A 25,105-nucleotide genomic window follows, 5' to 3' on the forward strand; every position below is an offset into this window, starting at 1 on the left:
TAATGACTCCATATGTATGTCTGTAAACTTCCGACTTTAACTGTATATGTTTCAGTGAGATTGGATTTTTGGTATTTATAGAAATGATTATCAACTGTACTGCAGGGACAGAACATAAGTCGCAGAAAATGGAGTTTGTGGTGGCAGCTGCAGAGGTTTTTGGGGTTGCGAGATTTGACATCAGAAGAGTTACAGGGTGTGATAAGTGGTGGTTTCCCATCCTTTCAGGTTGTTGGCCTGAGGTAGGATTAAATAGATTTAAATAGTGGTGTAGGGAGGTTTTATTTTTTAAATCATTGTATGTTTTATTTATTTTGTGAGTGTAGTGTTAGATGGTAGGGTATTTAAAAATAAAAACAATTCAAGCAAGGAATAAAGGGAGATTTACTCCAGTCTAGTAGCTGGCGGTAATGCGACATTTATTGGATGGCCCCATCGAAGAAGAAGAAGAAGAAGAAGAAGTCGCCTACAGAGGTGACGTCAGTGGGTTATTCACAGCCGCATACAAACAGCGTTCCATAGCATAGCAGACATAGGGGTCCCTCCCTACTCCAAGTGCAAGTCCAGAGTACAGTACTGTGCAGCCGGTGCGTCAACATGACTTCCACTTTTTGAATGGATGTCCTTTTAAATATACATTTCTGATGAATAGTCCACTTGCTTCGTTTTCCGAAGAGGGAAGAGATTGACCTAACTCAACCAGCATTCACGGGTGCGGCATCTGTTTGCCTCCGACAGGCACAGAGCGACCCGGCGCTTCTCCTGTTGTAAGCACAGCTAGCTAGCAGGATCTTGTCAGTTGTGACTTTCCATCAGCGGCGAAGATGGCGGACCCGGCCGAGTGCACCATCAAAGTGATGTGCCGTTTTAGACCATTGAACAGTTCAGAGGTGGCAAGAGGGGATAAATACATACCAAAGTTTACAGGGGAGGATCAAGTGTCTATCTCGGTAAGTTGACATTCAAACACGGAAAACATTAGTCTACGAAAACAGCCCCCCTTTGTAATGCTAACTAAACTAAGCATATCACATGATGCTTGGGCCAGCTAGCTAGCTAAAAGGCACACCAGCCAAGGACAAGGGCACTTTCTGGTTCACTCCTTCGTTCGCATAATAGCTAGCCAGACATTGATTCATATCTCACATTCAAATGCCATCTAATGAGTAACAACACATTTGACGGCAGCAACACCATTGTGTGTCAGCTAGCCGACTGAATGAACGTTAACCAGGCTAGGTAACGTAAGTTACTTTTTGTCTTGTTGGCTAATTAGCTAGAGCTAGCTAACCTAACGTTAGCAAAGTCCACGGCCTACTTTATTCATTGACATGGACACAAAGAAGTATCGCTTGGTAGCTAACGATAACGTTAGCTAGCTTGGTAGGGGATGGCGAAGATGTCTACTGTAACTAGTTAGCCAAAGGTGTGGTTGTAGCTAGCTAGGTAAGTTAATGTTAGTTACCAGTCCTAAAGAGCGGTATTGAAATACTAGATAGTTACTAGCTAGCTAAGGATAACCACCTCGCAAATGCCATTGCCTCATTGACAGCTGTCACTTGTTGGGCGTATTGAATGGGGAATGTTTTCGCCAGGCCCAATTCCTTGGTGCAAATTATTCTTCTAACGGCCTATTGGGATAAGGGGGCTTTGTAGATTTGTAACAATTTGGGGTGCGGTACTATGATAGAGGACTAGGAGTCAGGTGTGCACATCTGCTCAGTGCTCACTACACTACCTCGCCCCTTGGCCTTGTCAAAGGTAAATGACAGAAACCAATACAGTTGGGACAAACTTTATGGACTTCCAAACACTTCCCTCAATGCTGTAGCCGAATTACGTTCCTTTCCTGAATGATAAACAGTCAAGTATAAAAAGTCAAGTTGTGCACAGTTTTTTTGTATTCCCAAAGAGATGTGGATGAATGGAGGTAGACACTGAAGGAAGAAGTCCTTGCACCATAGCAACAGCAAATGTAGAATCCAAGGGTGTGGCATCTGGTCATGATTACTGGATAGTTAATGGAGGATTACTCATAAATGAGCATGTTTGTTATGTCATGATGTAGTTTGGAGGAAAACTTTTGGCCCCATGTATAACATTGTAATGACCTAGATCATAATTGAAAGAATGTCCAACAGTTCTCGAATTGACAATTTATTGACTCAACTCACAGGCTACTGTCTGGCTGTAGTCTATGCTAAATACATCCAGCTACTCAACTCCCTGTTGGGCATGAAAAAGGGAGAGAACAATGCCAGCATGGTTATATAACATATGTCAAAAGTAGTTCACTGTATAAGAAATGGGGTGAAGGACACAACCTATGTCCCATCACATTTGTACCTAATGAGAGAGACACATTCTCTTTTAACCTCTCTGGGATATGTGGGACGGTAGCGTCTCACCTTGCCAACAGCCAGTGAATGTGCAGGGTGCCAAATTCAACAAAAATCTCATAAAAATTCCTCAAGCAGGGCCTCCCGGGTGGCGCAGTGGTTAAGGGAGCTGTACTGCAGCGCCAGCTGTGCCACCAGAGACTCTGGGTTTGCGCCCAGGCTCTGTTGTAACCGGCCGCGACCGGGAGGTCCGTGGGGCGACGCACAATTGGCCTAGCGTCGTCTGGGTTAGGGAGGGTTTGGCCGGTAGGGAAATCCTTGTCTCATCGCACACCAGCGACTCCTGGGCCGGGCTCGGTGCGAGCTAACCGAGGTTGCCAGGTGCATGGTGTTTCCTCCGACACGTTGGTGCGGCTGGCTTCCGTGCAGTACAGCGCACTTAACCACTGCGCCACCCGGGAGGCCCTGCTTGAGGAATTTTTATGAGATTTTTGTTGGGTTGTGTATTGGAGGACGCATGACTTTCAACCTTCGTCTCTCCCGAGCCCGTACGGGAGTTGTAGCGATGAGACAAGATAGTAGCTACTAAAACAATTGGATACCACGAAATTGGGGAGAAAAATGGGTAAAATATTTTTAAAAATCCTCAAGCATACAAGTATTTTACACCATTTTAAAGATACAATTCTTGTTAATCCAGCCACAGTGTCTGATTTCAAAAATGCTTTACAGCGAATGCTCCACAAACAATTATGTTAGGTCACCACCAAGTCACAGAAAAACCCAGCCATTTTTACAGCCAAAGAGGATTTGCAAAAAGCACAAATAGAGAGAAAATGAATCACTAACCTTTGCTCTTCATCAGATGACACTCATAGGACTTCACAATACATTTTGTTCGATAAAGTGCATATTTATATAAAGTGCATATATTTATATAAAAAAAAATCTAATTTTACATTGGCACATTACGTTCAGTAGTTCTAAAACATACGGTGATTGTGCAGAGTGCTACATCAATTCACAGAAATGCTCATCATAAATGTTGATAAATACAAGTTATGCATGGAATTAGAGATCTACTTCTCTTTAATGCAACCGCTGTATCAGATTTCAAAAAAACTTTACGGAAAAAGCAAACCATGCAATAATCTGAGTACAGCGTTCAGACAACAAAGCAGCCAAAAAGATATCCGCCATATTGTGTTGTCAACATTAGTCAGAAAAAGCATCATAACTATTCACTTACCTTTGATCTTCATCAGAATGCACTCCCAGGAATCCCAGTTCCACGATAAATGTTTGATTTGTTCGATAATGTTAATCATTTATGTCCAAATAGCTTCTTTTGTTAGCGCGTTTGATAAACAAATCCAAATGCGCGTTCAGGTCCAGCCGAACTTTGGACGAAAAGTTCAAAAAGTTATATTACAGCCCGTAGAAACAATCTTTAGGATGTTCTTATCATAAATGTTCAACAATGTTCCAAATGGAGAATTCCATTGTCTGTAGAAAAGCAATGGAACAAGGGCTAACTCTCTCGTGACCACGCCTCAGAGCCTGTGGCACTCTGCCAGACACCTGGCTCAATCGGCTCTCATTTGCCCCCACTTCACAGTAGAAGCTTGAAACAACGTTCTAAGGACTGACATCTAGTGGAAGCCTTAGGAAGTGCAAGATGACCCCATTTACACTTTTGGAATGGCAAAGAGTTGAAAAACTACAAACCTCAGATTTCCCACTTCCTGGTTGGATTTATCTCAGGTTTTCGCCTGCCATATGAGTTCTGTTATACTCACTGACATCATTCAAACAGTTTTAGAAACTTCAGTGTTTTCTATCCAATACTACTAATAATATGAATTTGTTTAGCATCTGGGACAGAGTAGCAGGCAGTTTACTCTGGGCACCCTATTCATCCAAGCTACTCAATACTGCCCCCTGTCACCAATAACTTAAATTATTACTGGGAACAGTTGGAGGGATTAAGGGTGTGGTGTTTTTATGGGGAGTAATATCATGTAATTTGAGTAGGCAGTGAGGACTTTGAACTTTTCTTTGTCTAGATTTATTTTAATAGAAGCTCACCACGCTTAGTGCATGCATTTGAAAAGTATTCAGACCCCTTGACCTTTTACACATTTTGTTACTTTACAGCCATTTTCTAAAATGGATTAAATATTTTTTCCCCCTCATCAATATACACACACTACCCCATAATAACAAAGCAAAAACAGGTTTTTAGAAATGTTTGCAAATGTATAAAAAAAAACATACATTTTACCTAAGTATTCAGACCCTTTGCTATGAGACTCAATTGAGCTCCCCGGTGCACCCTGTTTCCATTGGTCATTCTTGAGCTGTTTCTACAATGTGATTGGAGTCAACCTGTGGTAAATTCAATTAATTGGACATGATTTGGAAAGGCACACACCTATATAAAGGTCCCACAGTCCCATATCGGCACAAAAAACAAGCCATGAGGTCAAAGGAGTTTTCTGTGGAGTTCCGAGACGGGATTGTTTCGAGGCACAGATCTGGGGTACCAAAACATTTCTTCAGCATTGAATGTTCCCAAGAACAGTGGCCTCCCATAATTCTTAAATGAAATAAGTTTTTGAACCACCAAGACTCCTACTAGAGCTGGCCTGGCTAAACTGAGCAATCGGGGGAAGAAAGGCCTTGGTCAGGGAGGTGGATGGGAATCTTTCAGAAGGACAACGATCTCTGCAGCATTCCACCAATCATGCCTTTATGGTAGAGTGACCAGACGAAAGCCACTCAGTAAAAGGCACATGACAGTTTGCCAAAAGGTACCGTAACCTCTAGTGACACCCCATCCCGTGAACGGGACCGTTGTCATCATCTGACACTAATTAGCATAACGCAACGGACATAAATCTTCCTAGAAAATATTCCTATTCATGAAAATCACAAGTGAAATATATTGGAACACAGCTTAGCCTTTTGTTAATCACCCTGTCATCTCAGATTTTCAAAATATGCTTTACAGCCAAAGCTAGAGAAGCATTTGTGTAAGTTTATCGATAGCCTAGCATAGCATTATGCCTTGCTAGCAGCAGGCAAACTTGTCACAAATCAGAAAAGCAATCAAATTAAATCGTTTACCTTTGATGAACTTCAGATGTTTTCACTCACGAGACTCCCAGGTAGATAGCCAAAGTTCATTTTTTCCCAAAAGTATATATTTGTAGGCGAAATAGCTCCGTTTGTTCTTCACGTTTGGCTGAGAAATCGACCGGAAATTGCGGTCACGACAACGGCGAAAAATATTCCAAATTAGCTCCATAATATCGACAGAAACATGGCAAACGTAGTTTAGAATCAATCCTCAAGGTGTTTTTCAAATATCTATTCGATAATATATCCACCGGGACAATTGGTTTCTCAGTAGAAGTGATTGGAATAATGGCTACCTCTGTACTTTACGCAAGATTTTCTCCGGGAGCATCATGTGACCACTTGCGCAATGTAGCCCCCTACGGGTATTCTTCAACAGAAATGCGTAAAACTACGTCACAATGCTGTAGACACCTTGGGGAATACGTAGAAAGCGTAAGCTGGTTCATAGCACATTCACAGCTCAATGGGGACTCATTGTCATGCTGCGCTTTCAAAATATGGGGCACTTCCGGATTGGATTTTTCTCAGACTTTCGCCTGCAACATCAGTTCTGTTAATACTCACAGACAATATCTTTACAGTTTTGGAAACGTTAGTGTTTTCTATCCAAAGCTGTAAATTATATGCATATTCTAGCATCTTTTCCTTGCAAAATATCCCGTTTTAAAACGGGAACGTTTTTTTCTCAAAAAATGGAAATACTGCCCCTAGAGTCGCAACAGATTTAAGGACACAGACCATGAAAAACAAGATTCTCTAGTCTGATGAAACCAAGATTGAACTCTGGCCTGAATACCAAGCGTCACATCTGGAGGAAACCTAGTACCATCACAACGGTAGAGACTGGGATACTCGTCAGGATCGTGGAGAAAGATGAACAGAGCAAAGTACAGATATCGCTCAGGGCCTGACCGGGGCAATGGTTCACCTTCCAACAGGACAGCGACCCTAAGCACACAGCCATGACAATGCAGGAGTAGCTTCGGGACATGTCTCTGAATGTCCTTGAGTGGCCCAGACAGAGCCCGGACTTGAACCCCATCAAATATCTCTGGAGAGACCTGAAAATTGCTGTGCAACGACACTCCCCATCCAACCTGACAGAACTTGAGTGGAACTGCAGAGAAGAATGGGAGAAACTTCCAAAATACCGGTCGTGCCAAGCTTGTAGCGTCATACTCAAGAAGACTCGAGGCTATAATCGCTGCCAAAGGTGCTTCAACAAAGTACTGAGTAAAGGGTCTGAATACTTATGTAAATGTGTTATTTCCAGAGGGGTTTGCACAAATACTTTTTTGTTGTTGCTTTGTCAAAATTGGTTTAATTGTTGTTTTTCTCTCAATCAACACGAATTAGACCAAATAACAGAGCTAAAAATATCAATGTTCATATTGTCATAATATGAACATTGATATTTTCCCTCTTATTTGGTCTACTTTGTGTTGATTGAGAAAAAAACAACAATTAAATCAATTTTGGAAATTAGGCTGTAACGTAAAAAATGTGAAAGTCAAGGGGTCTGAATACTTTCCGAATGCACTGTAGGTCATTTCCTAGTACACTCACCCAGACCTCAGGGAATGAGGTCCAAATGGGCCCTGGTTAAAAGTAGTGCACTACATAGGGAATCATACCCAGACCTCAGAGAATGAGGCTGACTAGTTAGCATTAGTTGGACTGGGAATCCCTGGGTAGGCTGTATAATTTGATGGTGTTTTCTAGTGTCTGCCTTTGCATTAATTTGAATAATATTGGCCTCTTTGTTGGTGAGATGTTCAGTTTCGCTGGCTAACATTTGCCATTTTAGTCATTTAGCAGACAGTCTTATCCAGAGCGACTTACAGGAGAAATTGGAGTTAAGTGCCTTGCTCAAGGGCACATCCACAGATTTTCCACTTAGTTGTCTCGGGGATTCAAACCAGTAACGTTTCGTTTACTGGTCCAATGTCTTAACCGCTAGGCTCCCTGCCTCGTCCTAACCCCATTTGTTATCCATTACAACAGGGTATCGGGTGCGGCGGCAGGTAGGCTAGCTGTTAAAACATTGGGCCAGTAACCAAAAGGTCGCTGGTTCGAATACCCAAGCAGACGAGGTGAAAAATCGTTCAGCGTGCCCTTGAGCAAGGCACTTAAACCCTAATTTGCTCCAGGGAGCCTGCACTGCTATGGCCACACTACAATGGTGTGTGTGTGTGTGTCTGGCATTCCATACTCAGTCTAGTCAACAATCAGACTCTTCTCTGCTATGAACAATGGGCTGTGCCTTTCAGAGAACCAGGTACAGAGACAAATTAGCCAGTTTATCTTCCAGTATTGGAGGACAACCGAGAGACTGTGGCACAGTAATAGGCCCACAGTCTAAGAGGTTGGTTGGCTGCAGACACTGGTAGGGTTCTGAACAGTGAAATAGGGTGTGTCCAAATTGGCACCCTATTCCCTACATGGTGCACAATTTGACCATAGGCAGGGGAATGGGGAGCTATTTGGAAGGCAGACTTAGAAGCCTGAGTTAGTCAGTTTGATGATGAAGTCATTTCCTTTATGATAATGGGCCTGAACTTCTGTCTACTGTAGCTCTGCCTGAAGCTCCTGGGTATAATTTATAGGCTTTTTGTTCAACCTCTCCTCTCCACAGAATGGTTCTGTTTTTGTGCCAGCCCAGTGGGTTCAAGTGAAGTTAAGACTGCATCCCAAATTTGCTTATGTAGTAGTGCACTATGGGCCCTGATCGGAGGGCTCTGGACTAACTTTTTCCACTGGTGGCAAAAATTTATTCAGTTGCTGGTACCAGTACAACCCAATTTTTTTTTTGCCACCTGAACAGCGATAATGACCTGACCTGTGTCCCATAATGTACCTGCATTTCATACAGAAACAGGCTAATAATGTCTAGACATCTTATAAAATAGCATGCCCTTTCAGGGCTTGACATTGCCGGTGGCACACCGGGCTAGTGCCAACTGCCCCGAATGAAAGAATTAATGGCTTCTGAAAGCGCACGCATAATTAAAATTGTATCTTTAATTTGTGGCCTGAGCAAGTAGCCTATAACAACCTACCCTCCATACACAAATTACATTTTAACGCAACTATATCATATTTACGTTTTGTTTTCCCAAATCTCCTTGTTATTTTTAGCGATTTTGAAGAGACAGTCTACAGTTGTAGGGCCCTGGGAACTTTTGTCGGTGTGGATGGTTAAGGGGACAGAACATAATCATAATTATAATACACTGCAAATTGACCACAACGTGATTTTGTATTTTATTTAAAAAAAATATCAATCATAGATTGAGACACAATCATGTCTTTTTTTCCGGGCTGGGTACTTAAACAGATTCCCTAAATGTAAAAAAAAAATTGCTGGTGAGTTTAGGTAATTCTTTTAACCTAAAGTTTGGTGGGCCCACAAAAAATCCATAGCCCTTTAATTCAATTTTAATTAGGCTAACTGTTTTTGTACTGTACAGTTTAGTGTAGACACGGTTATTATACACTGAACACAAATGCACGGTTTCATGAGCTGAAATAAAAGTTATGCACAAAGCTTATTTCTCTCATTGTGTGCACGAGGCTTATTTCTCTTTTTTTTAAGTTAACTTTGACCAACTGATGCAAATCTGTATTCCCAGTCATGTGAAATCCATAGATTAGGGCCTAATGAATTTATTTCAATTGACTGATTTCCTTATGAACTCAGTAAAATCTTTTAAATTGTTGCCTTAATTTTTGTCCCATATAGAATTTTTATTTAGTTTCAGTTAGTTTTCAGATGTGATTTGCTCGTTTTTATTTAGTATTAGTTGTATATTAATATTTTTCATTTTTATATTTGTTTCAGTGTTGGGGACAGAACATGCGTGGGAGGCTAGAAGAAGCTGTTTGTTTTTTGGGATGTTGCTTCTTGCAACTGGGGGGCAGTAATACATAAGGTGATGGATCAGGTTATAGGTTAGATTTTAGGGATGCACGATATATGGGTGAACTGATCGGAATCGGACGATATTAGCTAAAATTGCAAATCTAGACATCAGCCAGATGTCTAGTATAACGCCTATGTGAAAAACCAATGTCAAAGTTGACGTGCATACCTACAGTTGAAGTTGGAAGTTTACATACACCTTAGCCAAATACATTTTAACTCAGTTTTTCACAATTCCTGAAATGTTTCATTTAATTCTAGTAAAAATTCCCTGTCTTAAGTCAGTTACACTGAACCCAAACCGGCTGCGCGTGTGCGCCATCTTGCAGAAATGTATTTGGTCCACTCACACCAAACGCGATCACGACACGAAGGTTAAAATATCAAAACAAACTCTGAACCAATTATATTAATTAGGGGACAGGTCGAAAAGCGTTAAACATTTATGGCAATTAAGCTAGCTAGCTTGCACTTGCTAGCTAATTTGTCCCATTTAGCTAGCTTGCTTCCAGCAGCTTCACAAGGTCCTTTGCTGTTCTGTGATTGATTTGCACTTTTCACATCAATGTACATTCATCTCTAGGAGACAGAACGCGTCTCCTTCCTGAGCGGTATGACGGCTGCTTCATCCCATGTTGTTTATACTTGCTTACTATTGTTTGTACAGATGAACGTGGTACCTTCGGGCGTTTGGAAATTGCTCCCAAGGATGAACCAGAATTTTTTTTCCTGATGTCTTGGCTGACTTCTTTTGATTTTCCTATGGTGTCAAGCAAAGAGGCACTGAGTTTTAAGGTAGACCTTGAAATACATCCACAGGTACACCTCCAATTGACTCAAATTATGTCAATTAGCATATCAGAAGCTTCTAAAGCCATGACAATCATTTTCAGGAATTTTCCAAGCTGTTTAAAGGCACAGTCAACTTAGTGTATGTAAACTTCTGACCCACTGGAATTGTGATACAGTGAAATGTAACTTGTCATGCACAAAGTAGACGTCTTAACCGACTTGCCAAAACCATAGTTTGTTAACAATAAATTTGTGGAGTGGTTGAAAAACGAGTTTTAATGGCTCCATCCTAAGTGTATCTAAACTTCCGACTTCAGCTGTGTATAACGTAATGACGCCATGTAAAATTTTGTTTCCTGCAACACAGCATTCCTAACCTAGCCCACAATGTCTGCTGTGTGGATCGAGCAGTCAACAAGTCAAGCAGTCATTTGAAAGAGTAAGAACATTTCAGTAAGACAACTCAAAGGCGAAATCCATAACGCCAAGATAATGGAATTCATTGCCCTTGACAATCAACCGTTCTCTGTCGTGGGTGATGTTGGTTTTCGCGACTGGTCGAGCACCATTACACACTAATGTTATCAAGTGCCCTATTGTTCAGATGTTGCTTAGCAATGATTTAGGAATCCTTTTAAGTATTAACTAGGTTGCCACTTGTTGATCACCTATTGAAATTGAACTTCTTCAGTTAATGAAAATAAATGGCTAGTCAGCAACTTAACTCTGTTGCCCAAAGCTAACGTTTATAAGCAGCCAGCAAGCTTCATCTGGCTAGTGCGGCTCGACCGCACCGTGTTATGTGTTGTGAAGCTAGTCACAATAAGGATTAGGCACAATAGTGGAATTTGCGGTTTGCCTTCAAAATAAAAGTATCTCATTGACAGAAATGCAAATGAAGACAAATAGTGGAATTATGCCTTTTTATTTTGAAGGCTAACCGCAAAGTCCGCTATTGTGACCTTATTGTGGCATGGATGGGTCCGAACACCATTAATCAAATAACCCTAATTTATAAGACAGTATTTTATTTTAGATGACACCTAGCTATATAGTTAGCTAGCAAAATGGGTGTTATTTGACGTATATTTTTTGACACGCGAAGACCCAAATGGCGTTACATAGAAATCCTGTTCAAGAACGAAATGACTGAACAAATGAGGTGATACAGCCTGGATTCGAACCAGGGACTGTAGTGATGCTTCTTGCACTGAGATAGTGCCTTAGACCGCTCCATGTGTGTTAACTATTTAACTGTACTAGAATGCTTAAGTCCGCAATTTTTTTAAATATTGGTATACGGCTTTTCGGCAAGGAAAATAGAGTATCGGCCGAAGATGTTATGTCGGTGCATCACTCTTAAATTGAAATTAAGTCAATTTGACTTGGATTTAAAAAGAATAGTGTTGAAACTGGTGGAAAAAATATATGGTGGAAGGACCCCCCCCCTCCCCCAAATAGTTAGTAATGCACAAGCTAGGCCTATTTGAAGCATTGAATTGATTGATTGCATTTACAGTATCGGTCAAAAGTTAGGACACCTACTCATTCAAGGGTTTTTCTTTATTTTTTACTATATTCTATTTTGTAGAATAATAGTAAATCAAGTAACACATGGAATTATGTAGTAACCAAAAAAGTGTAAACCAATATATCTTAGATTCTTTGCAGAGAATGCAGCTTTGCACACTCTTGGCATTCTCTCAACCAGCTTCATGAGGAATGCTTTTCAAATCCAATCACATTTTATTTGTCACATGCGCTACATACAACAGGTAGACCTTACAGTGAAATGCTTACAAGCCCTTAACTGCCTAAAAGAGAAATTAAGATGATCAAAATTTAAATAACAATAGCGGGGCTGTACACGGGGTAACGGTACAGGGTCAATTTGCGGGGGCATTGGTGTTGGTAATATGTACATGTAGACTAGGGTGGTTTGTGTCTTTGACAATTTTTAGGGTCTTCCTCTGACACTGCCTGGTGTATATAGGTCCTGAATGCACTACCCTCTGTAGTGCCTTTGGGTCAGAGGTCGAGCAGTTGCCTTACCAGGCAGTGACGCAATCCGTCAGGATGCTCTTGATTGTGCAGCTGTAGAACCTTTTGAGGACCCATGCCAAATCTGGGGGAATAGGTTTTGTAGTGCCCTCTTCACGACTGTCTTGGTGTGCTTGGACCATGTTAGTTTGTTGATGTGGATGCCAAGGAACTTGAAGCTCTCAACCTGCTCCACTACAGCCCCATCGATGAGAATGGGGGCGTGCTCGGTCCTCCTTTTCCTGTAGTCCACAATCATCTCCTTTGTCTTGATCACATTGAGGGAGAGGTTGTTGTCCTTGCACCACACGGTCAGGTCTCTGACCACCTCCCTATAGGCTGTCTCATCGTTGTCGGTGATCAGGCCTAACGCTGTTGTCATCGGCAAACTTAATGATGGTGTTGGAGTCGTTCCTGGCCGTGTTGTCATGAGTGAACAGGGAGTACAGGAAGGTACTGAGCATGCACCCCTAAGGGGCCCCTTTGTTGAGGATCAGCATGGCAGATGTGTTGCCGGATGTGTTGTCCAGGATCTAGTTGCAGAGGGAGGCGTTTAGTTCCAGGGTCCTTAGCTTATTGATGAGCTTTGAGGGCACTATGGTGTTGAACGCTGAGCTGTAGTCAATGAATAGCATTCTCACATACGTGTTCCTTTTGTTCAGGTGGGAAAGGGCATTGTGGAGTGCAATAGAGATTGCATAATCTGTGGATCTGTTTGGGCGGTATGCAAATTGGAGTGCGTCTAGGGTTTCTGGGATAATGGTGTTGTGAGCCATGACCAAAGCATTTCATGCCTATGGACGTGAGTGCTACAGGTTGGAAGTAATTTAGGCAGGTAGCCTTAGTGTTCTTGGGCACAGGGACTATGGTGGTCTGCTTGAAACATGTTTGGTATTAGACTCAGACAGGCACATATTGAAAATGTCAGTGAAGACACTTGCCAGTTGGTCAACGCATGCTCGCAGTACATGTCCTGGTTATCCGTCTGGCCCTGCGGCCTTGTGAATGTTGACCTGTTTAAAGGTCTAACTCGCTGTGGCGAGCGTGATCACGCAGTTATCTGGAACAGCTGATGCTCTCATGCATGTCTCAGTGTTACTTGCCTCGAAGCGAGCATAGAAGTTATTTAGCTCGTCTGGTTGGCTCGTGTCACTGGGAAGCTCTCGGCTGTGCTTCCCTTTGTAGTCTGTGGTTTGCAAAACCTGCCACATCTGATGAGCATTGGAGCCGGTGTAGTACAATTCGCTCTTAGTCCTGCATTGAGGCTTTGCCTGTTTGATGGTTCGTCGGGGGGCATAGCATGATTTCTTATAAACTTACGGTTTAGAGCCCACTCCTTGAAAGCGGCAGCTCTAGCCATTAGCTCAATGCGAATGTTGCCTGTAATCCATGGCTTCTGGTTGGGCTATGTACGTACAGTCACTGTGGGGACGACGTTATCGATGCACTTATTGATGAAGCCAGTGACTGATGTGGTGTACTCAATAACATAGGAAGAATCCCGGAACATATTCCAGTCCGTGATAACAAAACTGTCCTGTATTTTAGCATCTGCTTCATCTGACCGCTTTTTAATAGACCAAGTCACTGGTGCTTCCTGCTTTATTTTTCGCTTGTACGCAGGAATCAGGAGGATATAATAATGGTCACATTATCCAACAGTCTTGAAGGAGTTCCCACATGCATGCTGATTGTGTAATGTTGTCCCACTTCTCTTCAATGGCTGTGTGACGTTGCTGGATATTGGCAGGAACTGGAACACGGTGTTGTACACATTGATCCAGAGCATACCAAGCATGCTCAATTTAGGTCAAATATGGGCCTTGTTTATGTCTGCACCAGACAGGATGCTCTTGCCAGCATACTTGGCATCCAACATGTACGCTGCGGCGTGTATGGGCTTCAGGCAGAACTCTTCACCCTTTTGATGTATTTCATAACTACAGTTTCCTCTGCTTGGAGCAACGGATTTCTTCTGTTACATCTGAAAGCAGAGTCTGAACATCAGACAGTGCAATGACTACTGTTACTGGTTACAGGCTGCTTACCACTCTTTCTCAAAATATATCATCCAGGATCCTCTTGATGGGCTGTCCATATTGGCAGACTGATATGGCCATTTCTTGGAGAGATTCCTTCCCCTCCAGGAAACTGTCAAACATGATGACAACACCACCCCAACGGGTGTTGCTGGGCAGCTTCAATGTGGTGCTCTTATTCTTCTCACTTTGCTTGGTGAGGTAGAGTGCTGCTATAACTTGATGACCCTTCACACACCTAACCATTTCATTGTCTCTCCTGTAGAGTGTATCCATTGTTTTCAGTGCCATGATGTCCTTGAGCAGATTCAATGCATGAGCAGCACAGCCTTCAGCTTATCTGCAATATAGAGGCCAGTGTGTCTGTGCTCTTGCAGAATACTGGTGGAGATGTATTCCTTGCCCACGAACATTTGACCACCCATCAGAGATTGCCATACAATTTTGCTTTCTCTATGATTTGCTTGACATTCACTTGAACTCTGAACTCTGCATCCAGCAAAAGAGTAAATGGAGCATGTCTGGTTGGAGGGGTGTATGCTGGATGAAGAACATTCAGATATCTCTTCCAATACACATTGCCTGTGAGCATCAAAGGTGAACTCGTTGCATACACAGCTCGAGCAAGACATTTATCAGCATTTCTCTGACTGTTCCTCCATTGAGTCAAACTTCTGATTCCAGGAGGACCATGAGCTGTTTCTATCGATAAGGTGTCTGATTCATAATTTTTTACCTTGAATAGAGGTAGAGGGACTTTTGTCAATGGCTGCTTATTGTGAGCGCTGAGGAGACTTGACACACTTGGCCAGATGATTCTTCATATTTTTTGCGTTCTTCACATATGATTTGTCACAGTATTTGCAAATGTACACAGCTTTTCCTTCTACCTTAGCTTCAGTGAAATGTCTCCACACATCAGATAGTGACCGTGGCATTTTCCTTCATTTATTTTTTGGAGTAAAAAAACAAAAAAATAATACTATTCCATGTACAGATAAATAGTTAAGCAGTTAGATTAAACAACTCCTTTGTAAGATAAATGTTTTAAAATGAATCATATGGAAACAGGTGAATTAACACTCCTCAGAAGGGTCAAGCAAGCTAAAACCCACATGGTAGCAAACTAACTAGCAGAAATTAACAAGTTAGAATTGATTTAAAAACACTTTGCTGTATGCTACTATTTAATAGTTGCCAAAAAATCATGATATCATATAAAATATATTCACCCCACCCAGTATTGTTCGAAACTTACCAGAAAGCATGTAGTCCTTGGCTCAGACAGTATAGTAGTGTGGGCTCAATAACATCTCATTAGTGTGCAAGGTCTTGAGAATCATCTGTATATGTGATGGAAGAGTGCACTGTGCATGCAGAGGGTGGTAATTCTATTGAATTGGGGATAGTTGAACCAAAATATGCCACAAGACCTAGAATTTCCTTGTGTACCCCACAAAGGTTCACTGCTTAAACTTCAACGACCTAACATTTTAAAGAGTAGCCTGTATGCAAAAAATATATAAGAGACAAAGGGAAGGAGCCTTTAACATTTAATAGGCTCTCCCAACTCAAATAATATTAGGCAAAAGAAAACAGAATGCAGAACATGATAAATAATTCCAGCATACGTGGGTAGGCTTAACTGTCTCTCCTCCTAAAGCAGGCTGTCCTAAACAGTAATGGGTAAATGCTGGAAATGAAAAGTATTCCAAAAGCCTTGTATAAATACAAAAAGGATTTGACTAACCCACACTTGGGTAGCCTATATGTAATTGCCATAAAACAACGTAAAACATTGAAAATCTGTACTCTGAAGCCTACTAAAAGAGAAAGTGGGAATGAGGAAAGCAGGCTGTTCTGTTTTTTCCAGATTTAATAATTACTTAATCATCCCAACAAACTGTAGGACAAAGATGGATTAATTAGTCCAGCAGTAAGATCCCAATTATGAGCATAAATCCAGGTAGTTTCAAGTCCTTAAGGAGAAAGGGTTGCTTCAGTCGTCAAAGTGGACTGGACAGTGTTCCGCGGTAGGTTTAAGCTGCTACTTAGGTCTTGGGTCCTTCTCGCTCACTCCTTCTGGGCCCAACAATTTGCCACATATTTGGCATATTTTTCCAGACCCTGTCCTTTGATCTGGAAGGTGTTGTAATTCCAGTGGAGTGCAGGAAGGACTCGGCATCATGTACAGAATCCAAGATGTGCGTTTTGCTCTGATGTGTGACCTGCAGCTTCGCAGGGAACAGCAGAGGATATGATGTTTTTGGCTGCCAGTTCTTTCTTGATCATGTCGTAATCTTTTCTCTTCCGCAATAGCTCTGCAGAATAGTCATTGAAGATAGATATGCGTTTGTCTTTGTAGAATAGTTGTCCCTTGGTTCTCGACAGCTGCATTATATCCTGTTTCTTTGAGAAAGCCCAGGATGACAGCGCTGGCCTCTGCCCTTCGCTCCGGGCGTGCTCTGGGCTGCAGGTGCGGTTCTGTGGGCCCCCTCTATGACCAAAGGTGTTGCAGTATCGATTTCCAAGATCTCCCTCAGAATCCTGTCCACAAATGTAGACCTTTTCTGCCCCCTTTCTGTATTGGTTTCGACCCCAAAAATTATAATATTATTACAACGTGAAAAGTTTTCCAACAATTCTCCCTTTTGCAATTCCTATACCTGGCCCATCAGGTAGCTAATAGCCTGGTCTTGTTGTATTCACTTTTCGTCATGTTCCTCATTCTTCTTCTCAATATGGGTCATCCGTTTATAATTTCTCCCTTGACTAGTGTTCATGCCATCGATAGAGATTTGCATTTTGCCGGCTGTTTCTTGTCAAAATAACCTCCCATCACTGTTATGGCTGTGGTGGCGGCCTCTACCACATCGTGGAGTTGGGCTCGGTGATCGACTTAATCCGCTATGTTCACCGTGTTTATCTTCGATACCATCTTTCACTTGAATATTTATCCTTACTCATTTCCAGTCCGATTTAGGTCAAATATGTACTTATTACTCAAAGTTTAATTTAGTCCAAAATTGTCAGAGCTTGATCAGCACGCACCCCAGAATTCCATGCAGGAAAAATAAAAATACATTTACAAAAATGTTTTTGCTCATTATGGGGTATTGTGAATATTTGAGGAAAATCCCCAAATGTAATCCATTTTAGAATAAGGCTGTAACATAACAAAATGTGGGAAAAGTAAAGGGGTCTGAATACTTCCCGAATGCTCTGTACCCGTTTTTTAATTTGTTGGTTGATTTGTTCATTCTAGAATAATGGTAAAGTATTAAAATGGAGGTCCGTTGTCTAATATATAGACCTGGCTATTAGGCCTATGCAGTATACACACCTTGTATAATAAGCTAGGCTGTATCAGTAGGCCTATGCAACCTCAGATAAAAGGGGTCAAGTAACTGTAGGGAGATATGGCAAAAATGAATCACAATATTTTTTAATTTTATTTTTATTTTTTAATAAAAGTAATAAAATCCTTTGAGTGGTGTATGTCCCTATTGTGGCAACGCATACATTCTAAGTGATTTCAATGGGACTTTCTCCCGTCTTAAGGTTTCCCAGTCAAAATGTGGCCTGCCAGTTCACACATGAGGTTTTTTGCGGGGCTATTTGCTCACATTTTCTTGAGACAAGTCTAAGTGTGGTAACCCAAGTATAAGCCCCTTCGTCGGTGATTGGTCAACTGTACTACTACTACTAGTAGAGATTATTCAATAAGGTGTTTGTCATCAACAAGAGACAACTACTTTTTCATGCAAGTTTTCACTTGAGAAATACTGCACCGAACAGCATAGTTGGATGTAAAATTCTGCGACTAAGACCTTGGCAAAAAGGTCAAATTTAATGACAGATTTCTTGATTTTTCATCAGACTATTCTGACTCACTTTTGAAGAACTGGTGCTACGGCGTATCGAGTGTCCTTGTTTTTCATGCAGTCTTTTAAGGGAGTATGCATGCATTCGCATGCATTCACATGCATTCGCTTCGACCTAGCCAAGTAATGCTAGGAGCAAACCGAAACTAGTGTGCAAGCGCCTTTTTATACGGTTAAATCCAACTTCAAACCCCCCCCTCCAAATGTATCATTTTCATGAAATTCGGCATTTCCTGCCCTCGTTTTATCATTTCCACACTGCATCATATGCACTGCATCATATAAATCTAGGTCAAATTGCAATTTTGAATTGCGATTTAGAACAAAGGACTTACAGTGCCTTGCGAAAGTATTCGGCCCCCTTGAACTTTGCGACCTTTTGCCACATTTCAGGCTTCAAACATAAAGATATAAAACTGTATTTTTAAAGTGGGACACAATCATGAAGTGGAACGACATTTATTGGATATTTCAAACTTTTTTAACAAATCAAAAACTGAAAAATTGTGCATGCAAAATTATTCAGCCCCCTTAAGTTAATACTTTGTAGTGCCACCCTTTGCTGCGATTACAGCTGTAAGTCGCTTGGGGTATGTCTCTATCAGTTTTGCACATCGAGAGACTGAAATGTTTTCCCATTCCTCCTTGCAAAACAGCTCGAGCTCAGTGAGGTTGGATGGAGAGCATTTATGAACAGCAGTTTTCAGTTCTTTCCACAGATTCTCGATTTGATTCAGGTCTGGACTTTGACTTGGCCATTCTAACACCTGGATATGTTTATTTTTGAACTATTCCATTGTAGATTTTGCTTTATGTTTTGGATCATTGTCTTGTTGGAAGACAAATCTCCGTCCCAGTCTCAGGTCTTTTGCAGACTCCATCAGGTTTTCTTCTAGAATGGTCCTGTATTTGGCTCCATCCTTCTTCCCATCAATTTTAACCATCTTCCCTGTCCCTGCTGAAGAAAAGCAGGCCCAAACCATGATGCTGCCACCACCATGTTTGACAGTAGGGATGGTGTGTTCAGCTGTGTTGCTTTTACGCCAAACATAACGTTTTGCATTGTTGCCAAAAAGTTCAATTTTGGTTTCATCTGACCAGAGCACCTTCTTCCACATGTTTGGTGTCTCCCCCAGGTGGCTTGTGGCAAACTTTAAACATCACTTTTTATGGATATCTTTAAGAAATGGCTTTCTTCTTGCCACTCTTCCATAAAGGCCAGATTTGTGCAATATACGACTGATTGTTGTCCTATGGACAGAGTCTCCCACCTCAGCTGTAGATCTCTGCAGTTCATCCAGAGTGATCATGGGCCTCTTGGCTGCATCTCTGATCAGTCTTCTCCTTGTATGAGCTGAAAGTTTAGAGGGACGGCCAGGTCTTGGTAGATTTGCAGTGGTCTGATACTCCTTCCATTTCAATATTATCGCTTGCACAGTGCTCCTTGGGATGTTTAAAGCTTGGGAAATCTTTTTGTATCCAAATCCGGCTTTAAACTTCTTCACAACAGTATCTCAGACCTGCCTGGTGTGTTCCTTGTTCTTCATGATGCTCTCTGCGCTTTTAACGGACCTCTGAGACTATCACAGTGCAGGTGCATTTATACGGAGACTTGATTACACACAGGTGGATTGTATTTATCATTAGTCATTTAGGTCAACATTGGATCATTCAGAGATCCTCACTGAACTTCTGGAGAGAGTTTGCTGCACTGAAAGTAAAGGGGCTGAATAATTTTGCACGCCCAATTTTTCAGTTTTTGATTTGTTAAAAAAGTTTGAAATATCCAATAAATGTCGTTCCACTTCATGATTGTGTCCCACTTGTTGTTGATTCTTCACAAAAAAAAATACAGTTTTATATCTTTGTTTGAAGCCTGAAATGTGGCAAAAGGTCGCAAAGTTCAAGGGGGCCGAATACTTTCGCAAGGCACTGTATGTGAACTATTGGAACATAGAAATATAATTATGTTAATATTTCTATTGTTAGAATATAGTGGACAGCACTTTGACTACATTGTTTGACATGACCGGGTAGGAACCAAAGTGTTGGTCAGTGTTAACCAGGAAACTCTAATTCTGTAGCTAACCCATTCAGGCTTCGCCTATCCCTCTGATTTTATAGGATATTGTTCCAACGTTCTTATTTAAGCATACACGAGCACTGGTCTCAGGCTGTATTAGCTAGCTACGTTTTCTCTGACTCTTGTACAGTTAGTGAACTAGCTAGCCAGCTAAATAGCAATTAGCTTTAGTGTCTAACACAATTTATTTTAGCCACAACCTGCGAAGATAAACTTGCAGTTTGCAGACAGTAAGATACACTATATGCTTGTGGATTTATATTAAGAAGCAAAGTAGAAAGCAGCATCGCTGTGACCTGCATCTTGTGAATGGCAACTTGACGGCAAGTGCTCGTGACTCCGTGGTCACACAACTGCTCTCCCTGAGTGACAGGGCAGGGCTTGGTGTGGGAAGTAGGAGAAGAGGGGAGAGTGATGATTCAAGTAGAAAAAACAAAAATGGGCATACGCCACTCTGCCAAGTGTTATCACATTTAACAAACCAAACATTGAAATATCGTAGGGCCGTCCCCAGCAAAAATATTTGTTGTTGATTGGTCTAAATTTGTAAGTATTTTTCCATATATCAACACGCGGTGTTTGAATACTGAGCTTGTCTGATGCCCCCCCCCCCCCCCCCCCCCCTCTTGCTGCTGTCTTTTGCAAGTTCTTCCATTATGCTCCTGAAGTTGCCGGTAATAGGCTACACCAGGGTTCGGCAACTTATTCAATTCGGAGTGCCAAGTTATCGTACCACTTCTACTGATTTTCAAATCCATTTTTGTGGAACAGTCATTTAATTTATAATCAAATCTTCTCAAAATCAATGTCATGTGGTTAATCAAAATACTATCTAAATGAAAATGACACTTCTAAACTTGTATTGCCATTGCCTATATGTAAAAGTAGCCTACATAAAGCCAACAAATAAAAACATTGCAGCCAGCATGTGGAAAATATCCTGATTAATAAAAAATAAAAAAATGAATATATCAAATTACATTGGCTACACATGGCCTGTCTGCGAGGAACTTGAATCATTATTTCAACAATTTAAACTTAGTCAGGCCCGAAGCTCATGTTAGCAAACTTACAACGTATAAGATATTCTGGGCCCTCAGTTTCCTGTGCCAGTGAGCTCCTGACAGATGCAGCTGTAGGCTAAGGGATAAAAAGTGATCATGTAGGCCTTTTTTTATGCTGTTTCCACCGGAATAGAGCATTACACCCCCCCCCCCCCCCCCCCCTCTCATGCTGAGTGGTTATTGATAGGTAGAGCGCTGCAACAATTTTTTCAATTGTCAATGGATATAAAAACAGACTTTTGTTTACTTGCTGTATGAGGTGAAGAAATAAATTACTTTGAGACGTGCCACAGTGATGGTAAGTTAAAACAATCAGAAAGAAACGGTAATGTACTACTGGTGTGCCGTCTCCGCAATGGAATAGTTCACTCACTGGCATGAATCAGACAGACGGGTGTCTCGTGTGCAATAACACTAAAAAATATATATTTGCCACTATTCAAGTAAAAAAAAAAACGACCAAACAATTGACCAGTTGACTTAATGTGGTCAGTCTTAAAACTGTTATTAAAGGTCATATAGAAACACAAACCGGTCCTTGCATCAATACCTGTGTGTGTTATAGTAAAATACAGTATACTACTCAGCCCTAAGTAAATGTCAACATTAGTGCAAGTTACAGTAATTCTGTTTTGGATACTTTTCCTAATCACCTTGTTGTTCTTGAGAGGCCTAAGTGTTCTTTGTTGCTGATTTTGACTTTCCCTCTCGTCTTACAGGGTAAACCGTTCATGTTTGACCGAGTGTTCGGGTCCAATACGACACAGGAGCAGATGTACAAAGCCTCTGCTCAAAAGATTGTTAAAGGTACTATCCTGTGGCACTATCCTACCAGTGCAAACCTTCTAGGCAGTTTTAAAGTAATTGTTTTTAAGTTCTCAATGTCTTTTGCTACATACACAGATGTCCTTGAGGGCTACAACGGGACTATATTTGCCTTTGGGCAGACATCGTCTGGAAAAACACACACCATGGAGGTGAGGCAGAGCGAGGCCTATAAAATTATACATGCTTCTATCTTAATGGTCAAATGATTTTAACTGGGATTGGGGTCAATTCCATTTAAATTGTCAATGAACAAAGTAAAATTAAATTCCTTAAATGCTCTCAAAGAAAGTTGAGTAAAATTGGAATTTCAGGTTACTTCCTGCATTGAATTGGAATTTAAATAACATTTTGACCCCAACCCTGTTGTCAACTGTTCTATGTTTGACGGAATATGTCTTTGTCCTGTAAAGGGTAGCCTCCATGACCCGGATGGTATGGGGATCATCCCCAGAATAGTCCAGGACATCTTCAACTACATCTACTCAATGGACGAGAACTTGGAGTTCCATATCAAGGTATGGAGCACTTCAACCACACAGTTGGCCTCAAGTGATTCGGTTGCCAAATAAAAAGGGGAAAAATGTACCTCAAGACAGAACGCGCCCTGTGAATCTACTAACTAGCTAGCTATTCCACATCAGCTACATAATCCGAATTAAAAACACTGCCCAGCTAGGTTGTTTCTAATCTGAGGACTCTCTGTTGCAGGTTTCATATTTTGAAATTTACCTGGACAGGATCAAGGACCTACTGGATGGTACGTACTGTATGTTACGACACAGCAAGCGTCCTCATTTGACCATTCTCGAGATTTAGCGTGTGTCCCAAATGGCGCTCTATTTCATATAGTCCATTACTTTTCACCAGGACGGGTAGGGCTCTGGTGAAAATGTGTGCACTGTATAGGGAATAGGGTGCCATTTGGGACGCAGACATCGTCTGTTGGGTAATCACTCCCCCTCACACACATAGATACATACATACATACATGCATGCAGTTGAAGTCGGAAGTTTGCATACGCTTATGTTGGAGTCATTAAAACTTGTTTTTCAACCACACCATACATTTCTTGTTAACAAACTATAGTTTTGACAAGTGGGTTAGGACATCTACTTTGTGCATGACACAAGTAATTTTTCCAACAATTGTTTACAGATTATTTCACTTTCACAATTCCAGTGGGTCAGAAGTTTACATACACTAAGTTGACTGTGCCTTTTAAACAGCTTTGAAAATTCCAGAAAATGATCTCATGGCTTAAGAAGCTTCTGATAAGCTAATTGACATAATTTGAGTGAATTGGAGGTGTACCTGTGGATGTATTTCAAGGCCTACCTTCAAACTCAGTGCCTCTTTGCTTGACATCATGGGAAAATCAAAAGAAATCAGCTAAGACCTGAGCGGAAAAAAATGGTAGACCTCCAAGTCTGGTTTATCCTTGGGAGCAATTTCCAAACGCCTGAAGGTACCAGGTTAATCTGTACAAACAAAAGTATGCAGGTTTTAACACCGCGTTCTGTCTCCTAGAGATGAATGTACTTTGGTGCAAAAAGTGCAAATCAATCCCAGAACAACAGCAAAGGACTTTTTGGAGAAATGTCCTCTGGTCTGATGAAACAAATAGAACTGTTTGGCCCTAATGACCATTATGTTTGGAGGAAGAAGGGGGAAGCTTGCAAGCCGAAGAACACCATCCCAACTGTAAAGCATGGGGGTGGCAGCATGTTGTGTGGGTGCTTTGCTGCAGGAGGGACTGGTGCACTTCACAAAATAGATGGCATCATGAGGCAGGAAAATGATGTGGATATATTGAAACGACATCAGTCAGGAAGTTAAAGCTTGGTCGCAAATGGGTCTTCCAAATGGACAGTGATCCAAGCATACTTCCAAAGTTGTGGCAAAATGGCTTAATAAGGACAACAAAGTCAAGCTATTGGAGTGGCCATCACAAAGCCCTGATGTCAATCCTATAGAAAATTTGTGGGCAGAACTGATTAACTGTGTTAGAGCAAGGAGGCCTTACAAACCTGACTCGGTTACACCAGCTCTGTCAGGAAGAATGAGCCAAAATTCACCCAACTTATTGTGGGAAGCTTGTGGAAGGAAAATGTTTGACCCAAGCAATTTAAACAATTTAAAGGCAATGCTACCAAATACTAATTGAGTGTATGTAAACTTCTGCCCAACTGGGAATGTGATGAAATAAATAAAAGCTGAAATAAATAATTCTCTCTATTATTCCGACATTTCACATTCTTAAAATAATGTAGTGATCCTAACTGACCTAAAACAGGGAATCTTTTACTAGGATTAAATGTCAGGAATTGTGATACACCTTAGCCAAATACTTTTAACCTCAGTTTGTCAACTTACGACTTCAACTGTACTTCAATTGAGTTGTTTCTGTCTAGACAGTGTACTTATAACCTGCAGCATTCAGATGAAAATAATAAAATATTTAGTGGCTGCTTTGTGCTTTTAAATGCTGGTGGCTGCTTTGTGCTTTTAACCTGCCTGTTGACGATTCCTTGTTAATATTGTGATCAACATCATAAGTAATGTAATAATAATAAAATGTGTTTTTCCCCCCTCTGCAGTAACAAAGAACAACCTGTCTGTACATGAGGATAAAAACAGGGTGCCCTATGTCAAGGTAAGTCTCTTATTTATGGTCAAGTGAACCAAACACATCAACAATGCATTCGGAAAATATTCAGACACCTGACTTTTTCCTCATTTTGTTACGTTACAGCCTTATTCTAAAATGGATTAAATTGTTTTGTTCCCTCATCAATCTACTCCCACACTATCCATAATGACAGAGCAAAAACAACAGGTATTTAGATTTTTTTGTACATTGACATAAGTTTTCAGACCCTTTGCTTAGTACTTTGTTCAAGCACATTTGGCAGTGATTTACCTGCCTCGAGTCTTCTTGGGTATGATGCTACAAGCTTGGCACACCTGTA

At 41.2% G+C, this 25,105-nt stretch overlaps 1 protein-coding gene across 1 annotated transcript in view; it reads left to right on the plus strand.

Annotated features, from left to right (window-relative positions):
* The first annotated feature begins 449 nt into the window (after window positions 1-449).
* The window catches only part of LOC110490020 (kinesin-1 heavy chain), a 48,314-nt gene continuing 23,658 nt past the window's right edge, over window positions 450-25,105 (plus strand). Inside the window, exons 1-6 of the mRNA XM_021563100.3 lie at window positions 450-950; window positions 22,027-22,114; window positions 22,211-22,284; window positions 22,546-22,650; window positions 22,844-22,892; window positions 24,734-24,789. Of these exons, the coding sequence (XP_021418775.1) occupies window positions 825-950; window positions 22,027-22,114; window positions 22,211-22,284; window positions 22,546-22,650; window positions 22,844-22,892; window positions 24,734-24,789 (498 nt within the window). The 5' untranslated portion in view covers window positions 450-824. The remainder of the gene's footprint in view (window positions 951-22,026; window positions 22,115-22,210; window positions 22,285-22,545; window positions 22,651-22,843; window positions 22,893-24,733; window positions 24,790-25,105) is intronic.

This window comes from Oncorhynchus mykiss, chromosome 15, assembly GCF_057628025.1.
Source record: "Oncorhynchus mykiss isolate SJ-2025 chromosome 15, ASM5762802v1, whole genome shotgun sequence".
NCBI lineage: Eukaryota > Metazoa > Chordata > Actinopteri > Salmoniformes > Salmonidae > Oncorhynchus > Oncorhynchus mykiss.